General features: G+C 41.3%; 1 protein-coding gene across 1 annotated transcript in view; it reads right to left on the bottom strand.

The window, feature by feature from the left end:
- LOC126474456 (uncharacterized) overlaps positions 1-13,663 on the bottom strand; it is a 304,482-nt gene extending 290,819 nt beyond the window's left edge. Inside the window, exon 1 of the mRNA XM_050101929.1 lies at positions 13,403-13,663. Within this exon, the coding sequence (XP_049957886.1) occupies positions 13,403-13,663 (261 nt within the window). The remainder of the gene's footprint in view (positions 1-13,402) is intronic.
- Positions 13,664-14,402: the final 739 nt, after the last annotated feature.

The following is a 14,402-nucleotide window of genomic DNA, read 5'->3' as shown; positions in this document are numbered from 1 at the left end:
ATTCTAATGTTAATCTGACACGAAAAATTTTCCATTTTTCCTGATGTATTATCTATCATTTGTTCGGAAACAGATTTTTGTACCAGATGTTTTAAAGCGTCACACAACATCTGAAAAAGCGCCTATGTAGATCATAGTTATGTGTTTTGGCTTCTTTTCTTTAATAAGATTTGTATCTTTCCTTTGGCTTAATTACTCTGTATATATACCAAATATTTAGAAAAGTGTGTGAGACAACAGATACTGTATTTTCTTTTACATCATAGGAATGTGGAAATCGTTCGATCAAAAATATACCCCATTGTAAGGTATCATTCTTAGTAGAATTTTGGCGCAGTTGTAGTAAATTTGTAAAGCATCGTTGGGTGGGGTACACTCAACAATAAGTTCATCTGTCGAACTGGGAAATATTTCTTCTCGATATTTTATGTACACTGAAACAGCAACTTTAATGTGGTATCATTTTTAGTAGTTTGCTAACGGTTCAGAGCTGAAATAGCACTTTGGAGCTCATGAATATGAACCTCCAAGTGTCATCTGCTTATGGGGAAAGAAAGTCTCTCCTTCTCGATGCACCTTTCTGCGACGTTTTTCCGTGTTACACCCACTTGGGGCGTAAGGGCTACGGCTTCAAAGTTCCATGCTAGCTTAATCTACATTCCCTGGTTGCCCGAACTCGGACAAATACTGGGATGGTTCTTCAGCCAAGTTTCGACCACTGATCTGCACCGACCTTCTCCAGCAGAATAAGAGCTTTGTTTCTAATGTAGCGATAGTGACAATTTGTTAATTCTGTACATTCCCTCCGGTATCAGTACATACATACGATCATACAACGGAAAGGTGAAAAGCTCTCTGTCTGGAATAGAGACGTCGTTGATTCAAGGGATTCTATTTTCGTTACGTTGCTATTTGTCGTGCAATAACATTAGTAAAGTGCAAGTTAGTTTGTATCATAGTTTCTTTATGTGATTCTTTAAATAGGTCGTGTTGAGTATTTTCCATTGAAATAGTTAGATTGGCTTAACATTCCGGCATAAATGCTTGCGTTCGACGCCTCTTCATTGATAGATATTCGTTCAAAGTTAGTGAAGAGTAATAAAGATCATGCTTTGCAGAAATGAGCTGAAAAGTTGAATTCAAGTGTGGCGGTTCTCCTCTTGAAGATTAGTTGTGTAACGGACTTCGCAAAACTGAAACCACGGTATTCGATGATCGGCATTTAAACTACCCTGAGAAAGTTTCATGTAAGAAGGATTGCCTTAAATCCAATGTCAAACAAATAAGTTTTGAAGCGAATGTCTCAGCAATGTTTGCGCAATTTTAAAAGTAATGAAACTGGTAACTAACTTTATTCGTCGATGTGCACCTCTGGGCGAAACGTAGTTCCAAAAAGCAGACAAAAAAAAAGGGCTAAGTCGATCAACGTGAAAGTTTATGGCCACTCCTCTCTGGTATGCAGAATGATTATGTTTGCTAATTATTTTGGGTAGGTATGCGTTACACTAGACTTCTGGCCCAATTTATTCTAATTTCAGTCTGGATCGCACCTTTAACTAACTAAAGTCTAGTCATAAAGCAGGCCTCGGCAGACATTCATAATCAGATACCGATCATACGCCGAAATTGTTATGTGACAGATCTTAAATAATTTAAATTTGCGATCCTGAAATAAACTGGTGTAAAGAATTCGAACATGATCGCAAATATACATGTGGAAATTATTTCTTTCGTTGGTGAAACTTTCCGACCCATTGATGAAAAAATGCGTTACAGGTTGCTGCGATGGACGAAGAAACAATGTATAATTTTTTATCTGGCCAATTCACTTATTCAGAAATGACATTTGGCAATGGAAACTCTGAAGCAATTAAAGTAAGAAATGGTGAATTATTTTCCAATTAATGAGATTAGTTTCCCTCCTACCATCAAGACTGAAGTTTTCCGAGGTTTCCCTAAATCAGTTAAGTCAAATTCCGGACAGTTCTTTTCTAAAGGACGGCGCATGTTTGCTCCACAGTCCTTCCTCTAACCCAGTCGGTGATCCATCTTGTCGACGAAGCGATCTTCCTCCTTTCAGTAGACTGGACATCATGTGGATCCACACATTCCACGTATAAAGACAGTTGTGGTTGTAAAAGTTTTGGGACTTTGTTATGGTGGCCATGGATTGGTATAGTAAAGACAATCCAGAATCATACTTCAAAGAGGGAATTTACTCAAAGTGCAATGACAAAAGGACATACGTCGAAAAATAATCACGTTTTTGACACAAACGAACACAGACATTCAATACAATGATGAGACCTTTTCAACTTGTGGCCGAGTGCACAAACCTCAGTGAAAAAGCAAGCGGCCGGTGTGGCCGAGCGGTACTAGGCACTTCAGTCTTGAACCGCGCGACCGCTACGATCGCAAGTTCGAATCCTGCCTCGGGCATGGATGTGTGTGAAGTCCTTAGGTTAGTTAGGTTTAAGTAGTTCTAAGTTCTAGGGAACTGATGACCTCAGAAGTTAAGTCCTATAGTGCTCAGAGCCATTTGAACCATTTCTGAAAAAGCAAGGTAACCAAGGTTCCTACCTGTGATCACCATTAAAAGTAAACTACGCTAAAATGTCTCTGCGTTGCATTAACGTTAGTTGCGGGTCAGCAAACCGCCGTCAGCAAAGAGTGCATTTGACCACAGTTAACTCCGTGTATTGAAATACAAGAATCCCTCGAGGTGAAAAGATCTTAACAGAGATATGAATTTGCCCAGGGCCGCCTATATACATAAGTTACGGCAATTGATGCTGAGTTACATCATTGTCGAATGTTCTCACTTTCATTTCTTCAAGAAGCAGAAGTGTGTTTATATCGCCCTACTAGTCCGCTCGTTTATATTTGGTGAAATATAAAACAAAATAAGAACACAAAGTTTTTCGAAAGTACGAGACAGACATACTTCTCAAATTGGTCGTGCAAATGCATCAGTTCTTGAAAAAAAAAAAAAAAAAAACTGACTGCTACAATATAGAAGAAGAAGTGTACAGTGTCTCGTTTCGGTCATTATTTTTTGAACTTTTTTTCTGTTCCGTTCTCATATGGAAGTCATTTAAATATAAAATTCATCAAATATATTATTTTATTTATTTATTTATGCATTTATTTTACCTGGCAAGATTAGGGCCTTCAGGCCCTCTCTTACACCTAACCAGACATACTCAGATTCAACAAATTTCAGTTTCTACAGAACATTAATAACATATAACATATTACACAGTATTAATGTTAAAGAAAAAAATAGAGATTATAAAAGTAGTACAATGATAACTATAACAATCAAAAAATAATTATAACAATCAAGAATAATAATAATAGTAATGACTATGTATATGAAAGTAAACATATTTTTCTTTTATGAATGTCAGTCCTATTGCTAGTTGGGAATTTTCTCGTTATATTCTTGCAGCTTGTGAGTTATTGTCATCAAGCAGAGACATAAGACGATAGAATGGGGTGAAAGAGATATAGAAGAGGTAGATAGGTTAGAGGGAGAGAAATAGAATGGTAAAATTCGAAGCTATGATGGAGAGGAGAAAGAAAGAGATGGGCACAACAATGGTGGCTTTTTTTTTTTTTTTGGTCATCAGTCTACTGACTGGTTTGATGCGGCCCGCCACGAATTCCTTTCCTGTGCTAACCTCTTCATCTCAGAGTAGCACTTGCAACCTACGTCCTCAATTATTTGCTTAACGTATTCCAATCTCTGTCTTCCTCTGCAGTTTTTGCCCTCTACAGCTCCCTCTAGTACCATGGAAGTCATTCCCTCATGTCTTAGCAGATGTCCTATCATCCTGTCCCTTCTCCTTCGATTCTCTTCTGTTACGGTTTTCCCACAGTCCATGTTTCACTACCATACAATGCTGTACTCCAGACGTACATCCTCAGAAATTTCTTCCTCAAATTAAGGCCGGTATTTGATATTAGTAGACTTCTCTTGGTCAGAAATGCCTTTTTTGCCATAGCGAGTCTGCTTTTGATGTCCTCCTTGCTCCGTCCGTCGTTGGTTATTTTACTGCCTAGGTAGCAGAATTCCTTAACTTCATTGACTTCGTGACCATCAATCCTGATGTTAAGTCTCTCGCTGTTCTAATTTCTACTACTTCTCATTACCTTCGTCTTTCTCCGATTTACTCTCAAACCATACTGTGTACTCATTAGACTGTTCATTCCGTTCATCAGATCATTTAATTCTTCTTCACTTTCACTCAGTATAGCAATGTCATCAGCGAATCGTATCATTGATGTCCTTTCACCTTGTATTTTAATTCCACTCCTGAACCTTTCTTTTATTTCCATCCTTGCTTCCTCGATGTACACATTGAAGAGTAGTGGCGAAATGCTACAGCCTTGTCTTACACCCTTCTTAAAACGAGCACTTCGTTCTTGATCGTCCACTCTTATTATTCCCTCTTGGTTGTTGTACATATTGTATATGACCCGTCTCTCCCTATAGCTTACCCCTACTTTTTTCAGAATCTCGAACAGCTTGCACCATTTTATATTGTCGAACACTTTTTCCAGGTCGACAAATCCTATGAAAGTGTCTTGATTTTTCTATAGCCTTGCTTCCATTATTAGCCATAATGTCAGAATTTCCTCTCTCGTCCCTTTACTTTTCCTAAAGCCAAACTGATCGTCACCTAGCGCATTCTCAATTTTCTTTTCTATTCTTCTGTATATTATTCTTGTAAGCAGCTCCGATGCATGATCAGTTAAGCTGATTGTGCGATAATTCTTGTACTTGTCTGCTCTTGCCGTCTTCGGAATTGTGTGGATGACGCTTTTCCGAAAGTCAGATGGTATGTCGCCAGACTCATATATTCTACACACCAACGTGAATAGTCGTTTTGTTGCCACTTCCCCCAATGATTTTAGAAATTCTGATGGAATGTTATCTATCCCTTCTGCCTTATTTGACCGTAAGTCCTCCAAAGCTCTTTTAAATTCCGATTTTAATACTGGATGCCCTATCTCTTCTAAATCGACTCCTGTTTCTTCTTCTATCACATCAGACAAATCTTCACCCTCATAGAGGCTTTCAATGTATTCTTTCCACCTATCTGCTCTCTCCTCTGCATTTAACAGTGGAGTTCCCGTTGCACTCTTAATGTTACCACCGTTGCTTTTAATGTCACCAAAGGTTGTTTTGACTTTCCTGTATGCTGAGTCTGTCCTTCCGACAATCATATCTTTTTCGATGTCTTCACATTTTTCCTGCAGCCATTTCGTCTTAGCTTCCCTGCACCTCCTATTTATTTCATTCCTCAGCGACTTGTATTTCTGTATTCCTGATTTTCCCGGAACATGTTTGTACTTCCTCCTCTCATCAATCAACTGAAGTATTTCTTCTGTTACCCATGGTTTCTTTGCAGCTACCTTCTTTGTACCTATGTTTTCCTTCCCAACTTCTGTGATGGTCCTTTTTAGAGATGTCCATTCCTCTTCAACTGTACTGCCTACTGCGCTATTCCTTATTGCTGTATCTATAGCGTTAGAGAACTTCAAACGTATCTCGTCATTCCTTAGTACTTCCGTATCCCACTTTTTTGCGTATTGATTCTTCCTGACTAATGTCTTGAACTTCAGCCTACTCTTCATCACTACTATATTGTGATCTGAGTCTATATCTGCTCCTGGGTATGCCTTACAATCCAGTATCTGATTTCGGAATCTCTGTCTGACCATGATGTAATCTAATTGAAATCTTCCCGTATCTCCCGGCCTTTTCGAAGTATACCTCCTGCTCTTGTGATTCTTGAACAGGGTATTCGCTATTACTAGCTGAAACTTGTTACAGAACTCAATTAGTCTTTCTCCTCTTTCATTCCTTGTCCCAAGCCCATATTCTCCTGTAACCTTTTCTTCTACTCCTTCCCCTACAACTGCATTCCAGTCGGCCATGACTATTAGATTTTCGTCCCCCTTTACATACTGCATTACCCTTTCAATATCCTCATACACTTTCTCTATCTGTTCATCTTCAGCTTGCGACGTCGGCATGTATACCTGAACTATCGTTGTCGTTGTTGGTCTGCTGTCGATTCTGATTAGAACAACCCGGTCACTGAACTGTTCACAGTAACACACCCTCTGCCCTACCTTCCTATTCATAACGAATCCTACTCCTGTTATACCATTTTCTGCTGCTGTTGATATCACCCGATACTCATCTGACCAGAAATCCTTGTCTTCCTTCCACTTCACTTCACTGACCCCTACTATATCTAGACTGAGCCTTTGCATTTCCCTTTTCAGATTTTCTAGTTACCCTACCACGTTCAAGCTTCTGACATTCCACGCCACGACTCGTAGAACGTTATCCTTTCGTTGATTATTCAATCATTTTCTCATGGTAACCTCCCCCTTGGCAGTCCCCTCCCGGAGATCCGAAAGGGGGACTATTCCGGAATCTTTTGCCAATGGAGAGATCATCATAATACTTCTTCAATTACAGGCCACATGTCCTGTGGATACACGTTACGTGTCTTTAATGCAGTGGTTTCCATTGCCTTCTGCATCCTCATGTCGTTGATCATTGCTGATCCTTCCGCCTTTAGGGGCAATTTCCCACCCCTAGGACAAGAGAGTGCCCTGAACCTCTATCCGCTCCTCCACCCTCTTTGACAAGGCCGTTGGCAGAATGAGGCTGACTTCTTATGCCGGAAGTCTTCGGCCGCCAATGCTGATTATTTATCAAAATTTAGGCAGTGGCGAGGCTCGAACCCGGGACCAAAGACGTTTTGATTATGAATCAAAGACGCTACCCCATAGACCACGGGTGGCTATACCGTCCCTGATATGTAAGTCTTGTGTTCCCTCTTGAATGTTGAGTGGTTCTGGATAAGACGCAGATCACAGGGGAGCGCGTTCCATAGTCGTATGGTTGAGATGGAGAATGACACGGAGAAAGATTTTGTGTTATGTAAAGGAACAGCCAAGATGCTAGACGTATCCGATCTGGTATTGCGGTTGTGGAATGATGGTAGGTGTTTAATGTGAGAAGATAAGTATTGGGGGCACCAGCGGCTAAGAAATCGATGAAGTAAGCACATCGTGTGGAGATCGCGTGCCTTATGTGGGCGTATCCAACTTAGGTGGGAGTATGAAGGACTGATATGATCATACAACCGTATATTGCATACGTGTCTAACGCAAGCATTCATCACCAGCTCGAGGCATCTCGAATTTTCACTATTTGTGCCGTGTTGAACTACATCACAGTAGTAAAGATTAGGCAAGACTAGTATTTGGACTAATTTTTGTTTAACATGGGTTGGAAATATTTTTCAAAATTTTTGAATTGCATGTAGGGAGGAGAGCGATTTCCGGCAAGCTGTGACTGTTTGTTCTTCCCAGTTTAGGTGTTCATCCAAGATTATTCCAAGGTCTTTTACTGTTTTTTGGTATGATAGTTGGATACCATTGAGGAGTATTTGAGGGACTGTTTCGCGAAAGTACCGGCTGATTAACTTTGGATGAGATATAAGTATGACCTGCTATTTCTTGGGGTTTAGTTTCAGACCTAGGTTCTGTGCCCATCGAGAAACAGAGCAAAGATCTGCGTTCATACTCGCTACTGCGTCAGCAATGTTCTTGGGGCTTGCACTTATGTACAGTTGGATGTCGTCGGCATATAGATGGTAGTTGCAGGAATGAATAACTGAAGAAATATCATAAATGTACAGTGAGAAGAGTAATGGACCAAGGACGGAGCCTTGGGGAACTCCAGAGCGCACGTTTTTCCATGATGACTTTTCCGACCCACAAATGACTTGCTGACTTCTGTTTTTGAGGTAGCTGTCGAACCAGTGTATTGCGCGGCTTGAGAAATTCAGCTGCTTCATTTTAATTAGTAATATATCAAAGTCAACTGTATCAAAAGCCTTGCTAAAGTCAAGCAGTGTTAGGATGGTAGCTTCGCGTCTCTCCATAGCATGTTTAATGTCATCAGTTACTTTGATTAATGCTGTTGCTGTACTATGGTGCTTTCGAAAGCCTGACTGATATTTGTCGTGGATGTTATGAGTTTTGAGGTAATCCGTCAGCTGTTCATGGACTACTTTATGTAGTATGCAGGTAGTATGCTGATCGGCCTGTAGTCACCTGGCGACATAGGGTTGTCAGTCTTGGGTGTAGGTAGAATTAAACTTTGCTTCCACTCAGTAGGATATGTACTACTGACAAGAGACAGGTTGAAGATGTCTGTGATAACTGGAGCAATAGTGTCTACGACGTTCTTAATCATGCCAATGCTCACTCCATCATTTCCTACTGCCTCGGAAGAGATTCTCATAATTGCCTTGTGTACTGTGTCGCTGCGTGGCGGTTTACAGCTGTTCAGAAGAAATCGTTTAATTCTTCTGCAGACGCTTGATAAACAGCGTCAGATCTTCGCTTCCCTATACCGAAACTTCGCAGCTTTTTCCACAGTGCAGCAGGTTTTGATATGTCGCATACGACAGAGCGGGCATGTCTGATTTTGGCATTCCTCACGCTTTGCTTGGTTCTATTTCGGAGTTTCCTATAAGCTTCGTACGCCTCGAGAGTTGGGTTACGCTTGAAGGCACTATGTGCAGCATCACGTTTATTCATTAATTGGCGTAATGCAGTGGTGAGCCACGGAGCGGGAGCTCTCTTTACCTTGACAGTACGTTGAGGAGCATGTTTATCATACAGTGCAATAATTTTGCGACATAATTCCCGAATTTTTCCGTCTAAAGTCGGTTCATTGCTTATATCATGCCAAGAGATGTCTGAGCAATCCTTTTGAAGAGCGTCATGGTTAACATTTTTTAGGTTTCTGTAGGTTATCAGGTGAGATTTTTCTTTGGTAGTATGCACTGAGTAATTTAAGAATATCACGTCATGAGCAGAGAGTCCCGGAGCGGATGTCTGATTGGCGCGAATTATTTTACCTGGTCGCTTTGTTGCTATTATGAGTGTATGGCTGTGTGGCGTGTCATGAGTTGGGTCCAGCGGTGTTAAACTCATATCATTGGAGTGGAACAGTCTCCTTAGTTTTTCTGCAGAGGGAGATTTTAACTGTAAGTCGATGTTTGTGTATGCTAATAAACACATTTATTTGTCATTATTAAGAGAAATGCCCGTCTTCTTATTTCTAACTATATAATACATACAAATTCTTAATTACCTATCTTTTATAAATGATTGTTAATCAAGATTGCATAGTTAAAAAACTAAAAATTAAATTATTTTCTATTTTTTTCTATTTTATGATTCACATAAACGCACATAAAACACGGTACCACAGAGCCATACTGCTTGTCCGAAAAGCCCTACTAATTTTTGCATATTAAACATGGTCGGAAAACTTAGGGAGTCGATTTTCTCGTGAATTTTTGAGAGTTCCATCGACCTGCTTTTGGAGAGGTATTTTGAATTTTGAACTTCATGTACAATAAGCATAAAACACTGCAAAAGTTCTATTATAATATGGTACTCTTCTAGGAGAAAAACAGGCAATGTGGTCTCATGTAGAGATACAATTTAATTCTACTCCTGGTAGGTTTGATTCACACATTAATACATTTTCTGCGTTCATATTACGTACAGTGTACAGTACATGATGCCTTGAGTCCGTATAAGTATACCGAAACGCGCCGCCATCTTAATACCGTACGTTTATAAAACCCTAGTCACCTAGCGAAAATCGGACGTAAACCACGGTCAAATTTAATTGCAATCAACTCCATCGTTTATCTTTAACATAGGTTGGTGCACCAGATTTTTACGTTGAACAGGGTTAAATGCAGACTTTACTGCAAGTAACTTTTAATCAAGGTTGGTGCACCCGGACGTTGGTCTCGTAAATCTAAGGCACGCCTTCTCCTATTCAGATGAGGCGGTTTTCTATTTGATAGTACAAATTGTTTAACTGAAACGAGGCACCATCTTTCAATAGTTTTTACTAAATGAATATTGATGAAAAGCGGTATTAGTTTGAGATGGGTGAAATAATGTTTATATTGTTGACACGCTGGAACTGGGGCGAGAGGGCTGTTTGTTGCTTGCACATTTAACTTGTACCAGTCATGATTGAGCATTGATTTTTGAACAAGGTTGCGTAATCGTGTCTTGCAGTTTGTATAAAAGTGCTTAACTGTTGCGGACGTGTACTCTTGATTAAAACTTATTTTGTGATGAAATCTCATGATATGTGTGGGTGAAGGTTCACGGATAAATTTGAACCGGAAGCAACAGTGAAAAGTGTTGAAAATCCCGAGAAACAGGTTCAGTGGTAGACAAGAAACGTTCCAGACAAAAGTCCGCTTTAAGAATGCAGGTCATTCAGGATGTCAAAGCAGTAGCTACATGTCGCTCTAAATCTTCGCGTGGATTAAAAGCCGGGAGAAGAACATTTCACTTGGTTCAGTCCACACTGCAGCGAGAAGAATACTGAACTGTTATCCGTATCAGATACAGGTTTATCCTGAGCCGAACAATGCTGATAATGTCAGAAGGATTCACTACTGTCAGTGGTTCAAGATCCTCATTAGAGGCAATAATAGCAATTTAGATCAAGTGTTTTGCACAGATGGAGCTTGGTTTCATCTCGGTCGGTATGTTAATAGCCATAATTACCGGACCTGGGGTACTGATAGCCAGTCACTTCCATTGTGTCTCCCCTACATCCATATAAATTGGCGTATCACTTGCGGTTTCAAGGTGACGAATACTAGGACATTTGTTTTTGGAAACAAGTGAGGTTGCTACCCTCTGCCAAGACATTATCCAACAGTTCGTAGCCTTACTGCAAGAGGATGAGCGTGACTGCTGATTGTAACAGGATGGCGCCACTTGGCGCCCTACTGTGCAGATGATACATAATTTTTTGGCGAAGGAATCATTTCGACAGGATTGTGGCCACCACGATCCCGTGATATTAGTAGTGCAGGCTTCTTTCTGCGGGGCAACTTAAAAAGATAATGTTTACAGGACCTATCCACATCGAAAACAAACATTACGAAAGCCATCGAGGAAATAGAGAGTGTAAAGCTAACAAGAGTGGCCAGGAATACGGTCAAACGTGTCGACAAGTGCATAAAATGGATGGAAAGCATTTCGAACATGTGCTGCAATTTATAGTATGTACCGGAGCCACGGCATAGATCAGTCTCTTTCATGGATCTGTCTGTCCGCCCTTTCATTTATGCCTTCTCCTAACGCTAGTACATGTCCCCCCGCCCCCCCTTTTTTTTTTTTTTAAAAAAAAACAATACTGTACAGCACCTCGTCAGATTTTCTCCTGTTTTTCGCTTTTCGCTAAGAAGTTCCTTCACTTGACGCTACCAGATGTTAACCTGTACACTTCTTTATTTCATATCTTACACTTCCTTATACTTAAATTACCTCCTTTTATCCAAAGCCCCGGGAGTAGACAACATTCCATTAGTATTACTGACAGCCTTGGGAGAGCCAGTCCTGACAAAATTCTACCATCTGGTGAGCAAAATGTATGAGACTGGCGAAATACCCTCAGACTTCAAGAAGAATATAATAATTCGAACCCTAAAGAAAGAAGGTGTTGACAGATGTGAAAATTACGAACTATCAGTTTAATAAGTCACAGCTGGAAAATACTAACGCGAATTCTTTACAGACGAATGGAAAAACTGGTAGAAGCCGACCTCGGGGAAGATCAGTTTGGATTCTGTAGAAATATTGGAACACGTAAGGCAATACTGACCCTACGACTCATCTTGGAAAATAGATTAAGGAAGGGCAAACCTACGTTTCTAGCATTAGCGGACTTGGAGAAGGCTTTTGACAATGTTGACTGGAATATTCTTTTACAAATTCTGAACGTGGCGGGGGTGAAATACAGGGAGCGAAAGGCTATTTACAATTTCTGCAGAAACCAGATGGCAGTTATAAGAGTCGAGAGACATGAAAAGGAAGCAGTGATTGGGAAGGGAGTGAGACAGGGTTGTCGCCTCTCCCCGATGTTATTCAATCTGTATATTGAGCAAGCAGTAAAGGAAACAAAAGAAAAAATTCGGAGTAGGTATTAAAATTCATGGAGAAGAAATAAAAACTTTGAGGTTCGCCGATGACATTGTAATTCTGTCAGAGACAGCAAAGGACTTGGAAGAGCAGTTGAACGGAATGGACAGTGTCTTGAAAGGAGGGTATAAGATGAACATCAACAAAAGCAAAAAGAAGATAATGGAATGTAGTCGAATTAAGTCTGGTGGTGCTGAGGGAATTAGATTAGGAAACGAGAAATTTAAAATAGTAAAGGAGTTTTGCTATTTGGGGAGCAAAACAACTGATGATGGTCCAAGTAAAGAGGATATAAAATGTAGGCTGGCAATGGCAAGGAAAGCGTTTCTGAAGAAGAGAAATTTGTTAACGTCGAGTATTAATTTAAGTGTCAGGAAGTCGTTTCTGAAAGTATTTCTATGGAGTGTATCCATGTATGGAAGTGAAACATGGACGATAAATAGTTTGGACAAGAAGAGAATAGAAGCTTTCGAAATGTGGTGCTACAGAAGAATGCTGAAGATTAGATGGGTAGATCACATAACTAATGAGGAGGTATTGAATAGAACTGGGGAGGAGTTTGTGGCACACATCCACATACTTATTACATTTTATACAATAATTACCCATCCTACCTATTTAACTAAAGCTGAGAACTTTATACCTATCATTACATTACGTGCCGTGCCTCATGCTTTTCACTATTTAACTTTGTTAATGACGTTATTCGCTAGTACATGTGAGACAATATTACTTTGTGTTCGTAACTAGTGTATGTTCTTTGGTTCGCTCATCTGCTGTCCAAATAAATGACGCTTCAGTCACCATGTGTTTAACGCTTCACCTTCTATGCCTATTCTGCTTCGCGCCTGCCCATTCCCTGAAAATTTTTGACGCGCCTAATCCTATTGGCACTTAAATTACTTGTCGTTGTTGTCAACGTCTTATGTCATACGGGAATAAAGCGATCTTGGCAATCCTGCGAGAACAGGTTGAAGGTAAACAAATGGTTCAAATGGCTCTAAGTATTGACGGACTTAAAATTTGAGGTCATCAGTCCCCTAGACTTAGATTTAAACTTAACTAATCGAATGGCATCACACACATCCGCCCGAGACAGGATTCGAACCTGCGACCGCAGCAGCAACGCGGTTCCGTACTGAAGCGTGTAGAACCGCTCGACCACTGCGGGCGGCAAAAGGTAAACAGAAACGAAAAGGGTTCTATACTGGAAACTATTCCTTGTAGGAAGAGGGAAAATAAAAATATTGCTGACAGAGTAAACTAAGTGATGGGGGCCCCTTTTCGGTTGAACACGAGGTAATAGCAGTCTTGGTGGCGGCAGCTGACTTACCGAGAGGAGAGCGGCCAGTAGCGATGGCCAGAGGCTGCTGGGAAGACGCTGCATGTCGCCAAGGAGTCGGGAGCCAACTGGCGGGACGGCGGAGGCGGAGGCGGCAGGAAGGGTGGTCACGGCCCGCCACGCAGGCTTGCGCGCGAGTCCTGTTACCCGGGCGGCCCGTGGTTCCCGGCGGGCAACAGCTGGGTAGCACTCGTACCGGGCGCGTGCCGTCCGCTCCACTTGCCCGCGCCTGCAGGAAGGCCTCTGGCCCATCCGAGCGAGGCACCACCTTACTCGCTTACCTGTTGTCTTACTTGCACACTCCGCTGCCCCCTAAACGGGATTTATATTGTTGCAGGTGTGCGCTCCAAGACAGTCGGCTGGCCGGAGTGGCCGAGCGGTTCTAGGCGCTACAGTCTGGAGCCTCGCGACCGCTACGGTCGCAGGTTCGAATCCTGCCTCGGGCAGTTAGTTAGGTTTAAGTAGTTCTAAGTCTAGGGGACTGGTGACCTCAGATGTTAATTCCCATAGTGCTCAGAGCCATTTGAACCATTTGAGCCAAGACAGTCACGCGGTTAGGCCCATATTATGTTACATCTTCGTCCCCAAATGGTAACTTTGTCGTTCAAGTAGTCTATTGACTGACTCGCCTCGATAGCCAAGCTCGTTAAGCCGTCAGAACATGGGGCGAGGTAGCAAATGTTGTCGTGCACGCAGACGGGTTATCCAGACTCACGAGACACAGCGCCGTCGGCAACGGGACGATCTGGTTAACGTGATTTTGCGCTCTTCAGCGACATGTGTCGCCTTTATTTGGCTCGCAAACCATACAGTTGTCCGCCCCTGGTAGCTGAGTGGTCAGCGCGACGGAATGTCATACCTAACGGTCCGGGTTCATAAATTTTTTTGAATGACAGCCTTTACTATGTGCTTTATAAAATTTATATAGTTTACTCACACTTTCCTCTCTGCTTCTCTTATATAATATGACATAATTTTTCTTCAATTTATT

This window comes from Schistocerca serialis, chromosome 4 (genome assembly GCF_023864345.2).
Source record: "Schistocerca serialis cubense isolate TAMUIC-IGC-003099 chromosome 4, iqSchSeri2.2, whole genome shotgun sequence".
Lineage (NCBI taxonomy): Eukaryota > Metazoa > Arthropoda > Insecta > Orthoptera > Acrididae > Schistocerca > Schistocerca serialis.
Note: the sequence above shows the minus strand (reverse complement) of the source record. Positions and strands in the feature narration are given on the sequence as shown.